Source organism: Ambystoma mexicanum, chromosome 6q (genome assembly GCF_040938575.1).
Source record: "Ambystoma mexicanum isolate Mex_15411 chromosome 6q, UKY_AmexF1_1, whole genome shotgun sequence".
NCBI lineage: Eukaryota > Metazoa > Chordata > Amphibia > Caudata > Ambystomatidae > Ambystoma > Ambystoma mexicanum.
This window is the reverse complement of record NC_090937.1, coordinates 1,606,330,715-1,606,354,407: the sequence shown is the minus strand read 5'-3', so window position 1 is coordinate 1,606,354,407 and position 23,693 is coordinate 1,606,330,715. Positions and strand designations below refer to the sequence as shown.

Below are 23,693 nucleotides of genomic sequence, written 5' to 3'. Positions count from 1 at the left end.
AAAAAATACAAAGTGACCTAGTACTTGAAATGAAAATTGAAGGAACACTTCCAAGCAAGCATCAAGAAGCATCGTACACTGTAATTCTGAGTCAAAGTCAATAATGTGAACTGAGAATATAGTCCCTCTGAAAACTTTACAAGCAAAGTTCCTAGTGCCAAATATTACATTGAGAAACGCTGCATTCTGGAGTCTCAATGTTGAATTCCTACTCACACTTGAGCAACCGACCTAATGAAAAATCGATCATTGATAGGAACTGGGAAACAATGTTCACAATCGATAAACACTGACATTACTTGTTACAATGTAAATCTATCAGAACCGGGGATGCCCAAAAGACAAACCTTAAGAGTTCCAGACCAGCATTTAAAATCAATCTTGTTGAACCACGTGCTACATTTCAAAGTCACACCAAGCAAATCTACTCCTTTCGGGTCAGGTGCGGAAAAAAAATGTCTTGTTTGCTTTTCATTTGCAAGCTGCAGGTCACAGCCAAGTACGTCCTGCAGCACAAAGTAAAAGTAGGCTCTCGGCAGACTACATAATCTCCGCCCTGACATCACTCAAATGACATCCCAGCCATGCATCCACAACATTGCACCTAGTATCCTAGTAACATACCCTTTCAGACAAGCAGGCATCAATCATACCAAGAGGAAGCAAACATCTCCCCATATATCACAACAAGTACATTAACTGTGACAGCAAAAGATGCAGACAACTACCTCGACTACAAAAACAGACAAGAGCTTGATGAATCGCAAAAGAAGGCTGGTGATGCCCAGCAGTCGCCCATTTCAGATTACTCAAAGGACCTCTGAACAAGAACAGCCCTCTGTCTCCATTTTTGCTGATCTAGAATCTGGCACAATCCTGTCCCCCACTTGCATCCCTTTATTGATTGCACTAGAAAAACCATTCCCTTTGCGAGCAAAGCCGGGGGCTAAAGTCAACATACCAAAGTGAGTGAGCCTTTATCTGGTGATGTGACATGCATATGTAAATAACGTGATACACCCTTCACCATCCAGGGGTGTGTATGTGTCACCAATGGCATCAACTTGATGAGGAACTGGTCACTGAACTGTAATAATCCTGAAAGGCGCACGCACATGCGCACTCAGTCAATGCTCAGAGCAACCTTATACGCTCACATGCTTCAGGAGCAACGTTTGCAATATTTATTTTAAGTGCTGCCAATTTGATTTGAGCCACATTATGCCCCGGACGGACATTAGCATCACGCAAGCGCTCCAGTCTCATTATCACAGAACACACTATTGGGCACCAACCATCATTTCAAATCAGCATCTCACCTGCCAAAGCAGACAGTGGGGTTGCAAAGGAGAGCTGTGGTGGGTATAGCTAGAGGCAAGGGGGGAGATACTCAGGACAGCCTTACATGCTATTAGCAACGGTTGCTAGTAACATTCTAACCAGCCAGTTAAGAATAAAAACAATGAGATGTATGGCCGAAGAGATCCCAAAAAATGCAAACATGTGTATGAAAGCTTGGGTGTTACATGGGTTTCACAACAAATGACGTGTCCCAGGGATGGCCTTTTCTGCAGCTTTATTAGTTTTGATCATCTGTGAGGTTTGTGCACAATGCTGAGAGAGACAAAACAGAAGGATATGGTACTCCAAATGGACACTGGCTATCAAAGAAAGGGCAAACTGGCTAACAATGAAAAGGTTGGTTGGTTGGTGGGTGGCCAATAAAGTGCAGTGGTCATGATGGAGCCAACACAGAGCACTCTCAAGTTCACACTGATAGTATTTGAAGATTAATATTAAGATTAGATTAACGTGCTGCGATTTATTCTTAGTGAAAAGTGCAGTATCCACAGCATAGTCGCCACATCTACACCACCAAACCACCACTGTGCAACGTGGAAGCCGGACACGTGCCGCTCAAAGCAGCCGGAATAGTTACCAGACTGGAGCGCGGCATGGCTCTGGGTTCCTCTCACAGTGCGCGGCCGCGCCGGCCTCCTATGGTGCGGCCTGTCACGCTCATAATTGCACACTAAGGATGGGATGCGTTTGGCATTGCACCTTTTGTCACGATCACTGTTAAATACATTTGAACCTGAGGAGAGTTGAAAAGCTACGTTATGTAATTTGTCATGTTTTTAAGGAAAATCTGAAACGGTCGAAAGAGAAATAAAACGAAACAAAAATAACTGCACTGCATGTTCTTACACGAAAGCAGAAGCTGCTCAACCACAACTCTACGGGACGTGTTACACGATTTCTGGACACGTTCACTGCAAGCAATGACCAGACGGACCACTTTCCTAAAAGCACTTTTGAATAGGTTTCCAAACACGCACATTCCTTTGCATTATTCATAAGGTACATGACTTTGTAATATGGGAAATATTACAGCATAAACAATCATTTAGGGAATTCTAAAACATCAGTGGATTTTTATAGTGACCTGCCAGTTTTGGTGTGGGCTCTATAAAAACATGCATTTGCAAAGCCAACAATGTTGACTTGTGTATAGGTACCAGGCATTTGCCAGGCACTGCTATTAGATGCTCCGGTACTTGCACCTGTTACCATCAATGGCCAGTCAATATCACTACGGATGTGCCTAGCAAGTGCCTTCCACATGCCTAGGCAAAAGACCTAACTTGGCATTGCCAATGCTGGTTGTTTCTTCTTGTTACTGGACTGGTGAAGCTGCAGAACGTGCATGACTGTAAACACTGATGTGTCCAGCTACCTATAAGAACACCAATTTAAGTTAGCTCATTGAGACCAAGCCAAGTGTCAGCAACACCGAAATAAAAAAAAGGGATACAACACTAAGTGCACCCTGGTAGGACGCAAACCAAATAGAAACAGGAAGGGAGTGACTAGTGTAACCTTGTTGGCATGAATAAGATGAAGCATAAGAAAGATATTATAATGCAGAGAACATGCACGGACCACTTACTGAGATATTTTCACTTGAATTCTTCCTCCCCTCGAACTAAAACTACACACCAGAAACACAGCTGTGCCAGAAAAGATAAGACAAAAGACTTTTGGGGGATAGAAAAGCTGTCTTACCTCCCACATATAGCACACATAGATATGATTTCACAGTTCTGGGCACTAGCTGCGGGTTCTTTAAAAGGTCCAACTACCCACACACATACCAGGCCGAGTTCACCAGAAGCTGCAGGGGCGCCATGATTCCTTGGCACAAAAGAATTGCATTCTTGGCTAAAAAAAAGTGAGAACAGACCCCCGAGCAGATTTGTGGTGGTCCTGGGAGACATCCAGGGGGAGACCTGGGGCCTTGTGGCAACATACGCACCGCCCACACTAACAACTGAACTCCTTAATGAGCTGCCAACTGTAATGGCAGAGGAGCAAGCAGACTCCTTGGCGGGGGGAGACTTTAATGAGGTCATGGTGGCTGCTCAAGACAGAACTCCCAGGGGCAACAGGGCAGGAGACACCCCGACTAAATTATACTCTTTTACTGAAGCAACAGGCCTACTGGACACGTGGCGGGCATTACACACTTCGGACACAGGATTCTCGTTTTACTCCAATGCACACAAATCACATTCCAGACTTGACTACGTCTTCATTCCCAGGAACATGACCCACCGATTAGTATCCGCAGAATTCCTGGCGAGAGAAATATCCAACCACTCCCCCCTACTGATAAAATTAAAAGGCACACAACACAAAACAGAACCCACTTGGCTGTTGAACACTTATTTTCTAGGAATCCCCGAGATAGCTGAAGGGCTCGCCCATAAGACATCGGAATATTTTGAACTGAACGAAGATTCGGTAGAATGTCCAATCACAAAGTAGGAAGCATATAAAACGGTCTACAAGGGGGGGGGGGAATGATATTCCTAGTGGCAGCCCACTGTAAGCGACACACAGGTGATTGCCGCAGCAGAGGCCCAGGTGGTCAGGCGGGAGGAACAACTGCTAGAAGAAGGGACTTACGCTGTGCACGAGGCCCTAGTAACAGCCCAGGAGGCTCTGAAAAACACAGCTCTAGAAAACTCTCGGACGGCCCATTGGACTGTCCGGAGACAGATTTATGAACGGGGGGGATAAAGCGAGCAAAACCCTAGCTTGGCTAAAGAGACGAGAGATAAGCAAAAGACAGGTGCAGGCCATCCAGGTTGACAGTGGGGAAATATTGACAGGCGACTCTTCTCCAACTACTACGAGCAACTGTACTCACCCCTCCCACCCCTCCGCCCTCACAGAGCAAGAACCCACACCAGACGCCATGAAATTCCTTGACTCCATCACGATCCCTCAGCTCACTAGGCACCAGACCGAATGGCTAGATACTGACATCACCGAAGACATGGCTAAAGCGGTGGCACAGCTACAAACAGGGTAGACTCCCGGCCCTAACAGCTTCCCTGTTGAAGTATGGAAGAGTTTGGGCAGGACGCCAACGGGATACATGCACCGCATGTTCCATCACAGTAGTGAACTAGGCAGCCTCCCCCCAGACCTCCAAAGAACCTGTATAGTGGTAATCCCCAAAGTGGGGAAGCCACCTGAACGTTGTGCTTCATATAGACCCATATCACTAATAAATGGGTAGGCAAAAATACTAGCCCGGGTGTTAGCCAATAGAATGCTGTAATCGAATCCCTAGTTCATCCAGATCAGTGCAGATTTATGCCGGGCAAATCCACACGAATGAACCTGCGCAGAGTCCAGATCGCCCTAGACGGAGCAGCCGAGATCCTGGACCCTTTGGCCCTTCTCGCCGTCGATTTCGAGAAGGCTTTCGACTCAGTGGGGTGCCCTATGGGAAATCATGAGACGGATGGGATTTAGACAGACATTCATGTCATGGGTCAAACTCCTCTACACTCTCCCCGAAGCATTTGTAAGGGTAAATGGGAAGTCATCCAGGATGTTTCCATTGGGCCAGGGGACCAGGCAAGGCTGCCCCTTCTCACCTCTATTATTCCTTCTCGCAATCGAACCCCTAGCGATCGGACTCCGAACAGACACACACTGGTCCGGGTTCACATGGCCAAAGGGAGGAGAACGCGTCTCGCTGTATGCGAACCACTTCCTTATATACCTTGGCAATCCAGTAATCTCCTGCCCGATTGTGTCCCAAATCCTAGCAGAGTATCAACACTTTGGGGTACTCCAGGTAAATAGACAAAAAACAACATACTTCCCTATTCAAGGGGAGGGGGGGGGGCGAAGCTATCCCAGAACCCTGCTCATACGCCGTCTCGATACAGGACTTCATGTATCTGGGCATACGGGTCAGCATGACACTGGACGACTTCTCCAGACTTAACCTACAACCGGTGGTGCAAAGGTTCATGAACATTGTTACGCACTGGCAGTCTCTCCCATTATCATTATTGGGGAAGGCTGCATTTTTTAAGATGACGACGCTCCCAAGGCTTCTATATGTACTCCAAAATGCACCACTGCCCATCCCCAATGACACCTTTGCAACCATTGAAAGGACCTTACGCACATTACTTTGGGGAGGGAAACAACCCCGCATTGCGCTCAAAACGCTCCAATGATCTGTGTAGGAAGGTGGGATAGGCCTACCAAACATCCGTATCTACTACTGGGCTTAACAAACGGGTAGTAAACAAATGGTTACACGGGGACCCAAGGCTCCCGCACATCCGGGTAGGAAGGAGTGCCGACAGCTGGCCCCAACCCCTTTGGATACTATAGCAAGAATCTTGGCGCAGTACCAAGAGGGTCACTCCACATCCGCCGCATCTGGCGAGAGGCACACAGACACATTGGATGGGGCGATAGAGCAACACTGATCCAAGCCATGTGGCATAACACACATCTCCCCGAAAAACAGATGTTTCAGAAATTGAGCGAAGAAAGGGTTATCTACACTGGCTGATATTATTCAGGAAGGACGACTGGTAGACTGAGACATTAAACACGCATCATGGGTTGCAACCCATGGACCGCTTCAGATATGCTCAACTCGCACATGCTATCGCCGCCCAATTTCCTGATATCACTGACATACCTGCCTGTTCCCCCTTGGAAATATACATCCTCCCGGACCACATACCTACTAAGGTCACCTCCACCCTTTATCAGGCACTCCACTCATTCGGCACCAAGGAACTCACAGTACTCAAAGGAAAATGGGAACGAGACCTCCGCACTTTAGAGGCTGAAGAAAGGGTGGAGGCGTTGATGTTTGCTCAGGAAATAGGCATCAACGCTAAGTTGAGACCGATACAGCTCAGAATACTCCACAGGTCATACTGCTCTAGAACAATGATGGCCAGTTTGGGGGGGGGGGGGCGGGGAGAGAAGACGGTACTGCCTTAGATGTAAAAGAGCAGAAGGCACTTTCTTTCATATGGTCTGGCAGTGTGATGTCATACAAGACTTTTGGGAAACATGTGTTAATAAACTCACCAGAATAATGGGATCCCCAGTACTTAAGGACCCCAAATGGATACTGCTGGGGGTGTGGGGAGAAACAGACTTCACCAAATACGAAAAAGCATTCCTGGGAGTAGCCCTGGGGACGGATAAGAGACTAACGGCCGCCACCTGGGGCTCTGCAGACAAAATATGCATAAACCGTTGGACCAACGAAATGGGGACGAATTGACAGAACTCACGAACTAAGGAGCACCTCCCCCTCCTTCCCTCTTCTTTCGCCTTATCCGCAGCCAGCGACTTTGAAAGCCCCAGATCCGATCTTAGAGATACCTGCCCATCATATACTGCTCTTAGGAGCCCGCTTTCTGTGCCATAAAGATCAGTGCACAGCTCAAGGTTCCTTTACAAGGGGATGGGCGTATTACACACCACCTCACAGCACTGAGGGCAAGGAGCAGGGAGGGAGTCTTCCATGCTGCACGGTCACTTCTGGGCCACCATGCCACGTAAGGGTGGCCTTCACTATTTAGGTTCTGTGCTGAGAATACAGCCCGCCACTGTAGCTCGAGTGCTCAGTCGGCCCTGCCAACCTAACTCTGGGATTATTCAGGCATGGGGGCACCTGGTCCCTCTTAGAAATTTCTGAGTTGCTTGGGAATAACCGGCATAAATACCACCCCTTTCCAGCCCCTTACATTTGCTTCACTTGTCCGGCTAGATTGACAGGTGGCATCAGAGTGAATATAGATACTTTGGGGAACAGCTCAGTTTACGGGGCAACCTGTTCTTTGTGCATCACTGAACTGGACGCACACTACTGCTGAATGGCTAGGGCAAGCCAATATTGTACAACTAGAAAATTGAGCGCCATAGTATGCATGGTGGTTTCGGTTTTGCGGGTCTGACTGTGGGAGCGGTTAAAGGGTATGTACTTGTAAAGCAAATCGTATTTCTACTGCGCCAGTGGTTTTCTAGCACCAAGGCGTATCTGCAGGTTGGGCATCCAGATTGCATCATGAAAAGCGGGGGGACGAAGAGGGAAAAGTAGGAATAGACAGAAGCAAGAATACATGATGCATCATAAAACACACAGGAAGATGAGGAAGTGATTGTATAAAGTTTAACGCATGTAGACTAACATATGCTTTCTTGGGCCGAGTAGAGTGAAAAGGAGTAAGAACATAACGGGTTACAAAATGCTGGAGGCGACTAAGGTTGTGTGGCACAATACTGGTAAGTACCAAATAATGTCCATTTGGTTGGGTTTGAAATGTTTTGAAGTGTTTCCTTGAACGATGAAGGTTGTTTGGGTACAGCAATGGCTATTGCCCCAAACCTATACCCTGTTAGTTAATTCTGGGGCTACTGAGATTGACTGTCTGCAAGGACAGTGACTAGATGCGGGAGAGTAGAAAGTTGAGTGCAGGAAGGTGAGATGGAAAGTGGGAAGGAAAAGTAGGAGGAGGTTGGGAGGACTCAGAATCCACACGCCAAACTTACCAGGCCACTGGCAAAAAGAAACTGACTTAGCATCGCCTGGTCGGTTTGGCTGAAACATTGCAAAGTGAATGTTCTGTGTGTCAGAATGTTCAAGTATGCTGGACAGGGGTAAGAAGCAGGGCAGTTTTCATGTCCAAAGAGGAGAATATTGGATTGAACCATAAATGAAATTCCTCTAAAATAACCCACAGAAAAGGTCCCATAACCGCATGGTAAGAGAAATGGGAAGTGACTAGCGTATACACTTGACAACACGTCACAACCCCTTTTAAAAACAATGGCTGCATTACATTGAAACCTATCAAAACAGTCAAATATGTACTCCAAAATGGAATGGAGGACTGATCATTTTTCCAGCAGCAGGTGAAATAGGAATGTTGGGAAGTAGATCCACGTGGTAAGTTTTCACAATCTCTTTAACAAGGTAGGAAAGGTTAGTCTATAAAAAACAAAAAATAGCAAACCTTGCTAGTCAACCACAACCCCGGGCTACCACAATCCTTCTACTCAATCTGCTCTCCATCAGGCTCATTTACAAGATACACAGAATTAGGAAGACCCGTTTTATGTACTCAAGCATTGGCAATGTTAGAGTGCATTAGAGTGCATAACACTTGAATACATACGGGAGCATTTTTATGGAAGTTTGTATGGCTTCTACATTTTCTCAGATTCATTGTGTGTGTCTGGCGCATTTCTCCTTGTTTTTAAAAAATATATTTATTGTTTGGCTGAACATGTCAACCTTTCAACATTAAAAAACAACAAATAACAAAAAAGATAAATCATAATATAAAATATGAAAATAAAACACACTGATTAATACATTTAAAATAACACTAATTGATACACATACAGGTAGATATCAGGTCAGTGTTCACCGAGATGACTAAATCATATCATACGCCAATTAATATTGCATTAGGAATTTTCCTTCCTTACACCAGTAGGAGGGACCTCTTCTACAGTATACTAAAAGTGCGTAGTCATTTTTTGATTTTCCTTTAGGCACATGGCTATTTTATGCTTTCCTTCGGTTTTAACATATTCAGAAAATTAATTATTGCATATCTGATAGATTTCTGATTTGAATGAAACAAAGCATACCATAATTTAGCATGCGTTAAATTTACATATTCTTCAAAATGATGTTTAAAATTCGTACATCTCAGCGCTAGCAAGCTCACACAGTCCACCAATAAGTGTCTTATAGTTTCTTTCTCCAAGTGGCATAAGTGACACAATATTTCGTCTTGGGTTATCAACTTTTGTTTACATAGTATGGCAGCGGTTGGCCAAAGATCCAAACCGCAGCGCAGAAATATGGGCAAGATAATGGATTTTGGATCTTCAAGATGTGTGTATAGATCTCATAGGATAGAGGACCATGCCTGCGATATTGTTTTAGCATGCAATTGTGAAGTCCATCCGGCCCAGCAGCTCGAGAGCGACTGAGATTTGCTATGGAATGCAATATATCGTCCTTATCAAACGCAAAAGCATGGTCCAAGTTTGCCTCACCCAGGTCCAGATTAATCTGGGGAAAGGGTGTCTGGTAAACAGCAGGGTCATATTCCGTCCACGTATCTTCTGTAATGGGATTATGTTGGGAGGACATCTGGGTGTTACAAAGAGCAGAATTCAGCAAAGACCAAATGCCACCTGAGGGCAATTTCGGTCATCATGTGTTCTCCATCAATCTGGTATTGTTTGGCCCTTCGTCCACATAACCAGTTTATATATAGTAATTTCCAATGACTTATCCGATTAGTACTCTTGAGTATGATCTTTCTTTAAATGCTGTATATCTTTTCTTAGCTGCGCTTTTATTTTTAAAATCGGGATCAAAAGCATGTAGGTGTTTGACTCTACACTGCTGGTTACTGATCCTTCCCTCAAAAACATCTGCATAGATTTTACATAACATCTACCCTCGTTCACATTAGAATCCCCAATATCATTACGAAAGATGAAATCAAATTGGACTAGTTTGGAATCTGTGCATCTTATACGATTGCCTGCCTGGTTGACAGTGACAGGAGCTGCATGAGCATTAAATTCGACTTTATTTGTTCCCTTTTGGATAGGCCATGTCCGAGAGACAGTTGGTTATGGTCGCTTAGGTTATTCTCCTTGACAATTAAGGATTCGACAATGTTTAGAAATTGTGTGTCAGAGTAAATGTAATCCAAGGAGGCTGATGGCGTTCCTCTGCGCCAGTTGACTGGGGGGGAGGGGAGAGGTGTTCTCCGGAAATAGCCCCATTCAACATAGCGTAGGTCCTTTCCCTCATAAGCTTTGTCCAACGCAGTTCATTAAATGTGATGGGAATATGCTTTCGAGCGATTAAGTGAAGGTTCTGATCGACCAGGATTAGAGTATAACTGACAGTAATGTCCAATAATAGGTCATCCAGGATACTATTCATATATTCAAAGAACAGTTCTGAATTCACTTGTTGCCTGCTCCAGTAAATATTGATCATGGCTGAATCTTAACATTCATTGCCTTCTTAACGGCTGCAAAGAGACCTGCCATGGGCCGGCCAATGGGATTGGTAATGGTCGGAACTGTGAGAACGTTATGTAAATCCCATACCGGCTCCACAGTGAGCCATGTTTCCTGGAGCACAATTAAGTCGTAGTCAATCAACTCCTCACATTGAGTGTTAATGAAGTGTCTATGACCACGCGTGTTCCACGATAACAGACTTGCATGCTTATTATTCCAAGATTGTTATGACCTACTCTGAGGTGTATGTTTTGTTGAGTGTCCTGACCCACGTTTGGACTATTATGCTACAACATTTGGTGCTGTGGGCTTAGGAAATGCAAGAGGGCGGAAAAGCCCACATTTGCGCCAGAATCCTGGCGAACCATGCAGTTTTGCGCACAGAAAAATGGTCCCCTGACCTGCCACCCACCAGTGCAAAGAAAGATTGTTCTGTTCAAAACCCGTTTTTATTAATGTCAAAAATTGCTAAGATCATGGGCCTGGAACCATCAAACAAAAATCCAACTATGGTTGAGTGTTTTACTTTACTCTACTGCAGATCCACATCGACGCCATGTCAAGCAAGGATCATATACTATCAAGTAAAATCCTTTCCTTTTGAAATGTATTAACTCAAGACAGCTGTCAAAAATAGGTGCAGTACTGGCATTGGACACTGACCGGCGCTGGCGCTCTATAAATCCTGACAGAAGAGCTGTCTTGCAGAACTGCGCAGTGAACAGAAGGGGGTCTTATGTAATTAAAAGTTCAAAAGACATGCCTTTCCTGAGAACTCTTAACACCCCAGAGACCCACACCAGGAGGCAGGATATCACATGGCCCTGTTAATTGAGAGGAAGCGGTTTCACCTCCAGCCTGCAGGACCCAACACAATAGTCTCTTTCAATTGAACGGGATATGCCGATTTGGCTGTGGACTGTAAACAGAGCTGTGCCTGGAAGAAGAGACATGTGATCCCTGACTCACCCAGTTCTTAGGGGCGGTGTAACGCTCACCTGACTCCCACGGAGGCGCTGGTCTAGTCTGGGTTGCTGTGGCCTCTTCGAGCATGATGCTCTGAACTCGGAACACCGACTGAACAGGACCCTCAAATCTTGCTCGTCTGGCCCGTAGGAATATCCTTCTGCAGATGAGAAAGGGGATTAACAGTCTGCAGAATAGTGTGCTTGCTCCCCCCTTCTCCCCTTCGTTCTTCTCTAACTTCCTCCGAAATCCCCGGTTGAAGCTCACCTTATGGTTTGAGAGGATGAACTCTCCATCCTGCTTCTGGTGCAGGGGCGCGTGTTTGTCCAGTTACTTCACTGGTTTTCAGAATGACGCTGGCAAAACCCACTTGACTTTTCCGAGCGGAACGCCGTAAGTATGAAGATTACAAAAGTTCAAGTGTTGAGCCTCCTTTTCTGTTGCCTTCCTAACCTGTGATCTGTCCTTTATTTCAGGTGCAGAATGAAGGTGATGCGTTGAGGGATTGACTTGCCGATGATAAACTCAGGCGAGTTAGCGATGGGGGCGATCCCTCTTAATGTCTTTATATTCCTCCAGTAATGTCTTGTCCTTTCCCCATAGGGGCCGGGGTGCGGTAGCTGCCAACGAAGCGGCGCCGACCCGAAATGAGGAATGATCCACCAACAGAAGACCGGTAAATGTTATGGCGGAAAATTAGGCTTTCCTCATATGTTCCCTCTGCTCACCTTTTGTCTCTTCTTCTCTCCCCTAGGCGCAGAGATGTGGCGACCAGTGCAGACAGTCGCCGTGGAGCCAGAAGAACTCCCGAGGACAGGTGAGTGAAGCGCGGCGCTGCAGCGAGCAACGCAGTGCTTTTAATTAAAGTCTTTTCTCAGGAAAGCTGGCGTGAAGGTTCCGGATGCAGGTAAAAGTTTGATAAAATTCTTGGTTCTCACCTTTCTCTTCTCTTCTTTCTTTACAGGTTTTTCCAGGATTGAGGCAGGCGTGGCTGGAGACCAGATGCAGGAGCAGACACGGTGAGCGTTCATCTGCTTGGATGCAGAACAAAGCGAAGTGTGAGCTACTGTCTGGGCGTGGCTTAAATAGCCCCCAAAGTAGTTCCAGGTAAGTATCCTTCCCTGGCCACGCCCGAGTGGCAAAATAGTCCAAATGAAAAAATAGTCCCTTTCAGGTCTCAGGGAGGCCTGAATCTTGCAGCATGGTCTGCATCAGGTAAGTGCACAAAACACCTTCCTTTATGAGCCTGGCGCCAATGGCGCCAGGACTGATATCCAACATGAGCCTGGCGCCAAAGGCGCCAGGACAGAGTCTAAAGAGCCCCTATAAGGGGCCGCTGGGCTTTTACCCGGGGGCATGATGCCTGCTCCCGGGGGTGCAGGGCCTGACCTGGTGCTCCGGGGGTAGGCATCATGACAGGCGGGCCAGACACTTTTTGTGAATTGAAGGCAAATATATGTTTTTATAAAAACACTGATAACTAATTCTAACCAGATGACAGGAATGTACAATTTGGAGATCCTTAAAATGGAAAATGTACCTACAATTTGAGTCTAAACTCAATTCCGTACTATGTTCTGGGACCGAACCCCGCAATTTATTCATGTTGCAGACACTGGGTTTAAGGTAGAGACATGGAAATTTACTGGAATATGTGTAGAAAGGCGGTGTACATTTGTGCCATTTTTGGTAAACGTCCGATATTGGTAAACCAACTAAAAACGAAAATAAGTTGTCATTTTTTAATGCAAGTTCTTAGGAAGATCAGAGTTGAACAAGAATGTACCTTAAGTCATCTGCAATCTTTACATGTAATGTCAACCACTTGTTTATCTGGGAAATGTGTTTAGTTATGAAAATGATTTTCTAAGGTAAAAGCAAAGGGGAGTGTTCTTTCTGTATGCCATAAAGATAACTCACTGCTCCCTTCCCAAATAAGGTCAAAGACGAATCTTTGACCTATCAAATCGTGAGTGGGTTGGGCAAAGAAAGTTAGCATCCACACCCATTTTCAAAAGACATAAAAAGAGCCACTGGAAGCCAGACAGGGACATTCATTTTCCAACCTTCAACTGAATTCCTGCGCAGCACGCTGACGGAGACTCCAGACTTCAAATCCATCAATCTCCAGAGACCATAACTTTGACCCAGACTCCAGAACTTGTAGCAGAGAGGCCTGAATCCACAAGCTGAATCCTTTATCAGCAGGCCTCAAAATCATTTGCAAATTATTCAAACTGCCGGGCTGAGCTGTCGGATTCTGGCCTAGAACCCTGTGCCAGAAACACCCAGAAAGCAGAGCTGTATCCAGAACCGCAGACCGGATCCAGACCAGATCACTGTGAGCAGAACCAGAGAACCAGTACCAGAAACCGCCCAGAAGTCCAGTCCAACCTGTTGACCAGATCCGTGACGAGGCCCATTCCTTCCAAAATTAGGAGCGAGTACCCAGCTAGAACTGTGCAAAACCAATCTCTTAGCTTAAATTAATCTGATTCAAAATATTTGAGCCTGTCCAGAACTGCATCATAGAATCGTGTGTCCCCTCTCCGATTTTAAACCTGTAAAAGTGTCATTTTGCCGTTTTGAATCATTGTTTAATTTCTGAAAAACTACCTTCACAAAATAGTCCGTATCTCTTGAACCGTTTGTGCTAGAAGCGAGACACACTCGGAAAAAGTGCCGCGATTTGCGATTTGGCTCAAATTTCTTCTTGCTTTCCTTTGCTGAAATTCGTTTGCAACCTGACAATCATTCATAGAGCATTGCTAAAGTGATCTTGAACAAATTTGAAGCATCTCTCACTCACCCTGAACCTCTAGAGGGAATTAAAAGCATTTTTAGCATATTTTTCACTTCATTGCCACCACATTAAAGTATTTTGGGCCTGTGTTTAAAAATCATCCCTGGTGCTCTGAGCTTGCTGGGGGGGGGAATTGGAACTTTGTATTGCATTTTTGTTGGTATTCTTGAAGACTGTGTGCTCTCCTTCCATTTCCTTATATTGCATAAAGGAGGGGGCGGGGGAGTGAATTGTCAAAAGAAAAAGTGATCACATTATCTCTTGTTGAAATCATATCAAAATATTTCTGTGTTGCTTTCTGTCCAACCTTGCATTTTCTTGAACCATATGAAGCATTCTCTGCTACCTTAGTCCTCTGTTCTTATTCATAAGTAACCAAGAACTGTCCTACTGTAGGATTACCTATTGCGGATTACTGCTCATTCACAAGTGTGCTATCAATATTAATTTATTTTAAAAGTGTGATATCTCTATTGTTTAATTTTTCAAATACATTTTTTTTAATTTGCAAAACAAACCTACTTCTTGGCTCAGTGGGGTCAGGGGGATTCTAAGAGGGGCGTTATACAAGGATTCATCATCCAGATTATGTGTGTGACCGACAGAGCGGGGTACGGGCTGGTGGCAGCTACGTGCTGAATTGATTGGTGCCCGGAGCGTCCGACATTTTGGGATGCCCAGGCCCTGTCATTGGAATCGGTAGATTCCTGATGGAGACAAAATGGCCCCCATGGCCTCTTGCCTTCCATCGCCTGTTACCTTGATCTTCCCGAAGTGCCGGGAATCCCTGACTCTGTCCCTTCCCCCTGACTGGCTGTTGGGTGGAAGTTCCATATATGGTAGTGTGGGGAAGTGCTGACCAGACTGGCTGGAGCCTTTCCAACAACCGTATGTTGTGGGTACGCCTGTGGGTGGGACCTGGGTGAATAGTGTGTGTGACGAATACGCATTCTGTGTTGTGGGTGTCTAGTATCTGGTGTTAGACACAATGACTGAGACAGCCCTGCCCGAAACTGGCACATGAAATGCAGTGTGGAGTGTTGAATGGCTGGGTACTTGTCCCAATACACATAACATGTTGTGATTGTCTGGAGATGAGTGAATGGCCTGAATGCACTATGCACCTGATTGACTGCCTGCCTGCATGAATGCACTTAGTCGTGATTGAATGCTTGAGTATGACTCAGCGGAATGAATGGGAGATCAACAGTATATCTGGGGACCTCTCACTGCTAGGAATCGTGTTCAGAAGCTGAAGTCTACTACGACGAGTAACTGGAGTATCTGAAGCTTGACCTTGAAGCCCTGCTGGAAGAGAAGAATTGCTGTTGCTTTCCTTCACAATCTGAAAGCTGCTGTGTCTCCAATGACTGACCCAGAGAGGACCTGGTAAGGCGCCCTCTTCCCGAGCTACGAGGGACCATCGTGCATCAGCTGATCTTTGACAAAGCTACCTGGTAGACAGACCTTCGAAAGGCTGCCGACCCCGAGACAGGGACCGCCGCGGAATCACAAAGGAGAAGCACCCGGACTGTTGTCCGCCACTGTCAACGACCGCCGTCACCGACCGGAGCCGCTGTGCTCCCATTTGCCCAAGAACTTTAGAACCCAAGGACGCTCTCGTCCGCATCGTCGCCGTTGTATCCTGCTGGAGAAGACCTGACCATCGATGCGCCGAGGAGCATCCGACGGTGGGTTTCCCACCACCTAAAGACCACAGAGACGCTGACGACTCGACGCCCTTGCTGGGCCACAGTTCTTCATCTCTTTTCGGTCCAGAACTATAGTCACTGAGGTGCCCCGCACGCCTCTTCCTTGCAGGACGCCAACGCTCCGTCGTCCACAAGTACCACTAGGAACGAAGCTGCCACTTCACCGCCATAGTTCACCCTGTTCTCCGTCGGACGTTTGACGACCCGTGACTCCTGCCTTAAAGGGAGGGCACTCAAGAAGGGCTTTCCCATCAACGAACGCTACAATTCTAGGTACATTGGGGCTGTAGAACTATTGTAGAGGGAAATAAGACTCATAGAACAATATATGGACTGGGCTTATGATACATCTTTGGTTTACAGGTTGCCCAGGTGGGTGGGGGTGGGGGGCATCTCCACACAGAGCTGTGTTTAAAGGTAGCGACCAATAGTCTGCCAATTGTTCAACCGTCTTGCTTTCCTTCCTCTCTCTACTGCTGGTTTCCTCTTTATTAATCTATGTGACATTATGACAGTATAGTTGATGCACTTTAATGAGATCTGATAATATTTGTGGTACCACTGTAGAACTGTATATTTACCATTGTTGATTTTTTTTAGCACAAAGTGAGTTATTGTGATAGTGTACACAACCTTGAATATTAATTATATAAAGACTGTTTTAACTGATATAGTGTGTGGACATTCCTTTGTGGGTGCTTGGGGACTACACTGTACTTCAGAACCAGCCCGCATCACCTTCCTGAGAAGCCAGGACTATGTTACCAATAGAGAATCTTGGCTGGGGTCCTCTGTGCCTCTCCTCTACCATATAGAGAGCGGAAGTACAGACACCCCCCTCCAGTCTTTACAGTGATTTTGATAGTTCATGGCTGCTGGCCTTGAACACGTTCTCTACTGTAAGTAACGAGAGGTGTAGTTCTTCATGCAATAGGATAATCTTTCTTTTCCATTAACTGAACTAGATCACCCGTATTAGAGCAAATATAAATTATGTCTTGTGTTTTGACCCGTGTTATTTGATGTGTTCATGAAATGTATCATGTCATCATCAATTTCCCTGGTAACTAATAGCGCATTATGCGCGGCTAGAAGTTTTTGTTGGGCAAGTACTGAGCATGTTGGGGGAGCCAATTGTGTCAAGTCATCCAGTACACCCTCATTTAGAGGGGGATTACTAAAACTCACAGGGATTATTTGTGTAAATAGAATTTTGCCGCTGCTATAAGCAGAGGCCAACGCAGAGTCAGTTATTTCAAAAGTGTCTTGTATGGTGGAGTCACTTGCATCCTGATTTATGATACAAGACATACCTAATGCATCTAGAATGTGCGAGTGGGAAACGGACATGCCTGCTGCCACAGTCCCTAACTTCACTGTTATGGCTTTCACAGAGGCAGCCTTGAATTTCAGATAATTTAGACAAAATTGTCGAATATCTGACGACAAAGACAATGAGCGCTGTATTTCTTTTGTGGTTCTGTTGGTTGACATTGATTGAAATTTCTTAAGAGGCCCGCTATCATTCTCAAATGGGGCATCCATGCCAGAATCTTGTGGCATACCTCATTTCAAAGTATATGTAGTCTGGGGCATTGCAATGATAGTGCCACAGTCAATGTTAAAAAATAAACTACAAGCGGTAAAGTCTCACCGGAATTGGGCTCCGCCCGTCGCCTGCTCTCCAGCTAGACAGCCAGATAGCAACTCCACTTGAACAACTGCACTTTTGCAACGGAGCGCACGCAAACACGCGTGCAAGGTAGTTAATGTGGAATTCTGGGAGAGGAGGTGGGGCAGACGCTGTTGCGACAAAGGAAAAAGAAGTATGAATAAATGAATGCCAGTTGCTAGCAGTTGCTCGCAGTTGCCAACAGCCGTTAGCCTTCATGAGTCCGTTAAAAAAAAAAAAATATATATATATATATATATATATATATATATATATATATATGTCTTGAAACTTCAGTCTTTACCGAGCCAATCCGCGGTAATCACTAAAACAGCAAAAAGGAAATCCGCAGCTCCTTCATGGACAGCAGGCCAGGCAGCAACTCCACTCGAACAACTGCACGCGCATTTCTTTTCAGCAGCACTGTTAAGCTTTGCAGTGGCATTAGAGGCATTGCACTTCGCGCATTAGTGCCAATTTTCAATCCCTTGTTAACACACCACACACAAACCATTCAATCTCGACATCCCTGGCAGAATCCGCTTCATCTATTGCCCCCGAAAGTACCTCTAATACAAAGGCAGAACCGCCTGCAAAACCTGAAAGCCACAGCTTGACCATAGTCGGGTTATTTACGCCTACCATACCAGATACATGAATAGTAGGGGAGTTCAGTCGTTTAGTTTGTTTATTTGTATAGTGCAGCCGAACCCTGGGGTAACTGGGCGCTTTATCATGCGGATCAATAGTGGTTACAGAAGGTTGCACATTCAATGTGCAGACAGAGGAGAGAATATGGCGGTTAGTGTGAGGGACCGGGTTACAAGTTGGACCTGGATGAGGCAGCAATTAGTTACAGAATAAATGCATCACATCTTTGAAGCACAGGCTGCATACAATGCAAATGAGACAGGTGCAATGCTAGGTGTCGATGACAGTCTATTGCTGAGATGTGAGTAGTTCCTTTACCTTGGATTGGATTGTGATTTGGAAGCACTTTTCTTGCAAATAACTGTTAAAGTTGATGCATGTTTAACTCGCATTGCTAACACATTATATATGGCATGCAAGAGCACTTCTGAATGGAGCATGCTTTCACAGTCACTTGCCCCAGCGTGGGGGAAGTTAAATGAGCCCAGTAGCGCCTGCTCATGTCTAGCCATGACAAGGCCTCTTTTAAACCATGCGCCATTGTCCAAGGTGAGTTCATAGGCGCTAGTGACGGGCCTCAAAAGCAACTCAAGTGAGAAGCTAGAGTGTGTGTTGCAATGGGCAAGCTACACATTGAGGCCACAGAAACCCCAGCACGTCCACTTCACTAGAATTGGCCTTGTTTTGATTGAATTTCCCGCTGCGCAATTTAAGGTGCGAAAAAAAATTCAGCCGTTCCAAATTCATGAATATAATATTGTTTGTTAATTCATTTGTTATGCGCACCAGACCGTAGGTAAAAAGGCGCAGTATGAAGATGCAAAGCTTACATAGTTACAAATATGTATTGAATATACACAAATATACACAGAAATTACATAGGTACAGAGTATACAGAATGTGAAAATATATACAGAGGTGAGGTGGCCTTTGTAGTTGCAAGAATAAACATGAGCAGTGTGCAGAAATATGCAATGCTTAGTCAGATCCTCTGTGTATCACTAAGGTACGCAGGTGAGCTGGAGCAACTGGCATAACCTAACAAGTCAGGGGCTAAGGGTCTGTAGCGATAATGTGTTTTATAACATTTTGTCTGAAGTGTAAGTAGGGTTGGTCAACTCTCAAGTTTTGAGGCAGGGAGTTCCAGCATTTAGCAGCCTTTACAGGGAGGCCATTGCCTCCAATAGTGGCGAGGTTGTATTTAGGTATGGTCAGGCAATTAGAGTTGCCGGCTCTGGTTGGTCTGAACGATTTTTATCTGAAACTTAGCTTTAAGGCAGATAGGGGCAGCGTTGTTAAGAGCTTTATGGGTCAGCAATAGCGTCTTCAATTGTATTTTAATGGCCATGGATAACCATTTGTGATGGCGTTTAAGGGGGGAGATGTGGGTTCTTTTGTTTATACCTAAGGCTGCTCTTAAGGCGTTATTTTGTAGGGTTTGGAGTTTATGGATAGTCGTATTATTAGCACCACTGTAAAGAGCATTGCAGTAATCAATTCTGGAGAGTATTAGAGCTCTAGCCAGGATCAAGCAGCTATCGTCAGAGAGGAAGGGCTCGCCAGCTCTGAGTAGCTTGCACGTGTAAGCTGTGGAGGATGTCAGGGATTTGATCTGTTTATCAAACGACAATGTTGAGTCCAAGTAGAAGCCATGGGTTTTTACCTCTTTGGATACTTTAATAGAGTTCCCGTCAATATTAAATGAGGGAAATTCCTGACCTAGTTTTTTGATGTTAGCCTGAGAACCCAGAATTATCAACTCGGTCTTATCATCGCTCAAGCATAGGCCATGAGTGGCCATCCATGCTTGGATGATGAGGTATACTTTGTTCACTAGCTTCGTGTCCTTGTTGTGATCCCCAGAAAGCGGGAAGAGAATCTGGGTATCATCTGCGTAATTAGTGTAGGTAATACCCAGAAGGGCCAGATCATCAAACAAGGGTTTGGTGAAAATATTGTAGAGAGTTGGAGACGCAGGAGCCTTGAGGGACACCACACAGGATGGGGGTGGGGTCTGCGGCTGCTGAGGGAGAGAAGACTCATGGTTCTCTCGCTCAAGAAGGATTTAATCCAATTGATGGCTTCCGGGGAGAAGTGGGCAGCAGAATCAAGGTGTCGGCAGAGGACTTTATGGTTGACCAGATCGAATGCGGCTGAGAGATCAAGTAGGAGCAGAAGTACTGACTTCCCTTTGTCTCGCAGCGCGTCTATTTGGGTCTTTAAGTCAATTAAGGCTGTTTCTGTTCCGTATAACGGGCGGAAGACAGATGGTCTGTTACCAAGGAGTTTATGCTGTTCCAGGTGTTTTTGAATTTGGTTGTAGGTAGCTTTAGCCAATATTTTTAGTAAGAATGGGACTGTGGTAATGGTAATGGGCCGGTAATTGGTGGGGATGTGTGGGTCTAGGGTCTGTTTCATCAGTAGAGGGAGCAGCCAGGACTGTTCAAGGTTGGCAGGGATAGTGCCAGAGGAAAAGGAGGCGTTAATCAGTTTGGTGATGAATGGGGATAATTCTCTAGCGGCATCTTTAATTAATTGTGCTGGGCAGATATCACCGTTCAAATTAGAGGGCTTTAGTGACATGATCATTTTTTCTACCTCTAGGGTAGACATTTTGGAAAAATTGATGATGTTATTGTGAGCCGGTGGTGAAGCATTGGGTGCAGGAGTGTTGGGTCAGCGCTGTATGCTCAGCACTTCTTTTTTTCTGCTGAATTTTATTTTGGAGCGTAACAAATTTATTGGCCAGTACATGTTGGATGTCTGTACACCAAGATTTATCTTTGGTACAGATGTCAGGTGTATCTATTGGGGACTCAAGTTCTTTCAGTGTGGAAAAGAGTTCTTTCATACGAGAATTGGATTTGGCAATACGCTCATCGTAGGAGTTAAATTTTGCCAAGCAGACGACTTCTTCTATTGTTCACAAGCTTTGTCGGAATAAACCAAAACTCAAGTAAAGCGCAATGTGACAACTTTGTACGCTTTAATTCATGATGGTGCTTTTTTTTTGTTTAATAGTGGAAGTGAACCCGAAGGTCCTTTAAGACGAGGTAACACTATCTTTGATGAATGGGGATGCAGATCTTACTCGTACATCAATAACCAGGTCGACTCAGGAAGTTATAAAATATCAACTGTTTTAATAACCATTTTCTAAAACAGGGAGTACAACGGGCATCTACGGACACCGCACAAACATTCTCCCCGATTTTCATGAAAAAATACAATTATTGTTAGGGAGAATTCTCAGTTATGGCTAATTTCCCTCGCCTAGTGAGTCCCTCAGCAGCTTTGCTGGATTTCTGGGGTTTATTTTTTTTTCCACCTGGTAAGAGTGTGAGCCTTTTTCCCACTCTTACGTGTGTTTTGCCATGTGTATTTCTACTTTTTGTACGATCTTGGGCTCTGGAGCCACACCACTCCATGAGCCCCACTTTTTTTGTGTTTTGCACAGCACCTTCAGTGCAGTGACAGAGGGTTGTCTTTGGAGACTTCTCCCGGACTCCATTTTTCTGGGGGAGACTACTGTCCCCCAGAAACATGTAAAGGTGCCATTAACTTTATGTAGTCTCTTTAAAACTACAGACCCAGTACCCCCATCTTACATGGAGTATTGGAAAGGGTTAATTCCTACCCCTCTTGGAGCTTTGTTTCGCTCTCTTAACATTATGACTTGGCTGGTGGCAGCGGTACCTACCCTAACCTTTCTACCGTGATTATAGTATATAAACGTGGTACTGTTTTTGGCTATGTATTAGCCTCAAACATAAACCAGCTTGACCAAATACCTTTTCTTTTGGCTCCGGTCGGGGTTAGTCGACATTTCTTTTTGTTAAAGTCCTTCTTGTGTTTTACTTTTCGCGCCAAACCAGGTTTACCTTCTGACCTTTGGCAGGCTTCTGTCCAGAACCTTTGGCGTCTGGGTGTCTAGGTGGGCTGAATGTGAGGGAGGGGTTTAGTCACCCCCTGCACAAGGTCTCCTTGGAGACCCAAGTCGCACTTTGTGTCGATTGGCTGAGGTGGTTGTCAGGGCCGGACAACCCCCGTGCTGTGTGATTGACAGCCAGGCTGTGTGAATGGGGGATTTTGGCATAAAAGGCAGGACTCTTGGGCTGGAAGGCAGAGTCACCACTGGAACTGCAAGAACCGAAGAGAAGCAGAGAAGAATACAGCTGCTGCAACGCCGAGTGCCGGTGAAGCCCTGCTGCATTCCTGAGCTATCTACCCTTTAACGACAGAAGATCCAGTCTGGAGTCTTCTTCCCTTGAGCCTGGTGGGATCAACCAGCTCACCTTCAGCAGCAAGAGGATCTCTTCTTGGTCGAAATGGCTGCACACAGCTGTAGTGGTCCGGATAGCCATCTGAAGAGCTTATCCTGTTTTAAAGGATCACACCTTTTATTCACCGTTGCTTTTTTGCTGCTGGCCTCATCCCTGGGTAGTGCAGATTGCTCCAGACATCCTCCTCCTCCCCACGACTGAAGCTCCATGAACCCCGAGTCTGCAGGAACTACCAGGAACAACTGCCATGGCACCAGCTTTCTTCAAACGAATAAGGTACTGTGTCCGACTTAGAGCAATTGGGGTGAACCCTACTTCCTCACTGAAGGCTTGTCCTTTTCTTCCTTCCCTCTTATAACTTTTGCTTCCCCCTTTTGACAATATCCAAGCACTCCTGGCAATCTCGAATTGTGAACTGTTCTAACCTTGTGATCCTCGACAACAGGACTCCTGTTGCATTTGACACTGGCGCCGGCCTATTGACTTATCTACTTTTTAGAAAGTGTCCTCTGATTCTATCTGCCTTGACAAAAGTATTGCCTATGATTTTTATCCCCTATTCCCTTGTGTTAATTCAGGTGCTAAGTGTGTTTGACTTTGATTACAGTTCTTACCGCGGGTACGCTTTTCTTTCGTAAGACCGAACTGACATTACTGTCAAAAAGGGATTGCGTATTAACCCACGGTAACGTCCTTGTTTCACAACACCGGTCTGTCAAATCCCAATGTACTAACCTTGAATTAATCTGCACAAGGGGAATTGGTTGTGTGTAGGATATTTGGAGTGTGGTTTTATTTTTTTAAAAAAGTGAAGTGTTTTGTGAACAGATGGTTTAAAAATAAATGTACTTATAATTTTTAACCAGAAACCTTGGATCAGTGTTTGAGTCACAGTAATTTTAGTCCTTTGTGTAATCTCTACTACTGCTCATTTGCTCTTGAGATAAGCCTGGCTGCTCAGCCATTGCTACCACTCTTTGTGTAGTACAGTCTTAATTGTGTGCAGTGGTCCCCAAGGGCACTGCATAGGATTCCGCCTAACAATTATATAGCAACAACTTGCCATGAGTGAGGTCATACTACGTAGCAAAATAAGAAACCCTACTTGGGTTTGTGTTTGGTCGACAGGGAACGTCCAAGTATACTTTCTATGGGGTACTGGACTGGGATTAGGTCTCTAAGATCAGGTGGACAGCTATACC

General features: G+C 45.4%; 1 protein-coding gene across 3 annotated transcripts in view; it reads right to left on the bottom strand.

Annotated features, from left to right (window-relative positions):
* Positions 1 to 23,693, bottom strand: part of LOC138516894 (PC-esterase domain-containing protein 1A-like) — a 582,917-nt gene that overhangs the window by 192,894 nt on the left and 366,330 nt on the right. For 2 of the 3 annotated variants that reach the window (XM_069632347.1, XM_069632348.1), the window contains exon 8: positions 1,940 to 2,095. The exons of the other annotated variant lie outside the window; for it this stretch is intronic. In XM_069632347.1, the coding sequence (XP_069488448.1) occupies positions 1,940 to 2,095 (156 nt within the window). The remainder of the gene's footprint in view (positions 1 to 1,939; positions 2,096 to 23,693) is intronic. 3 annotated transcript variants of the gene reach the window in all.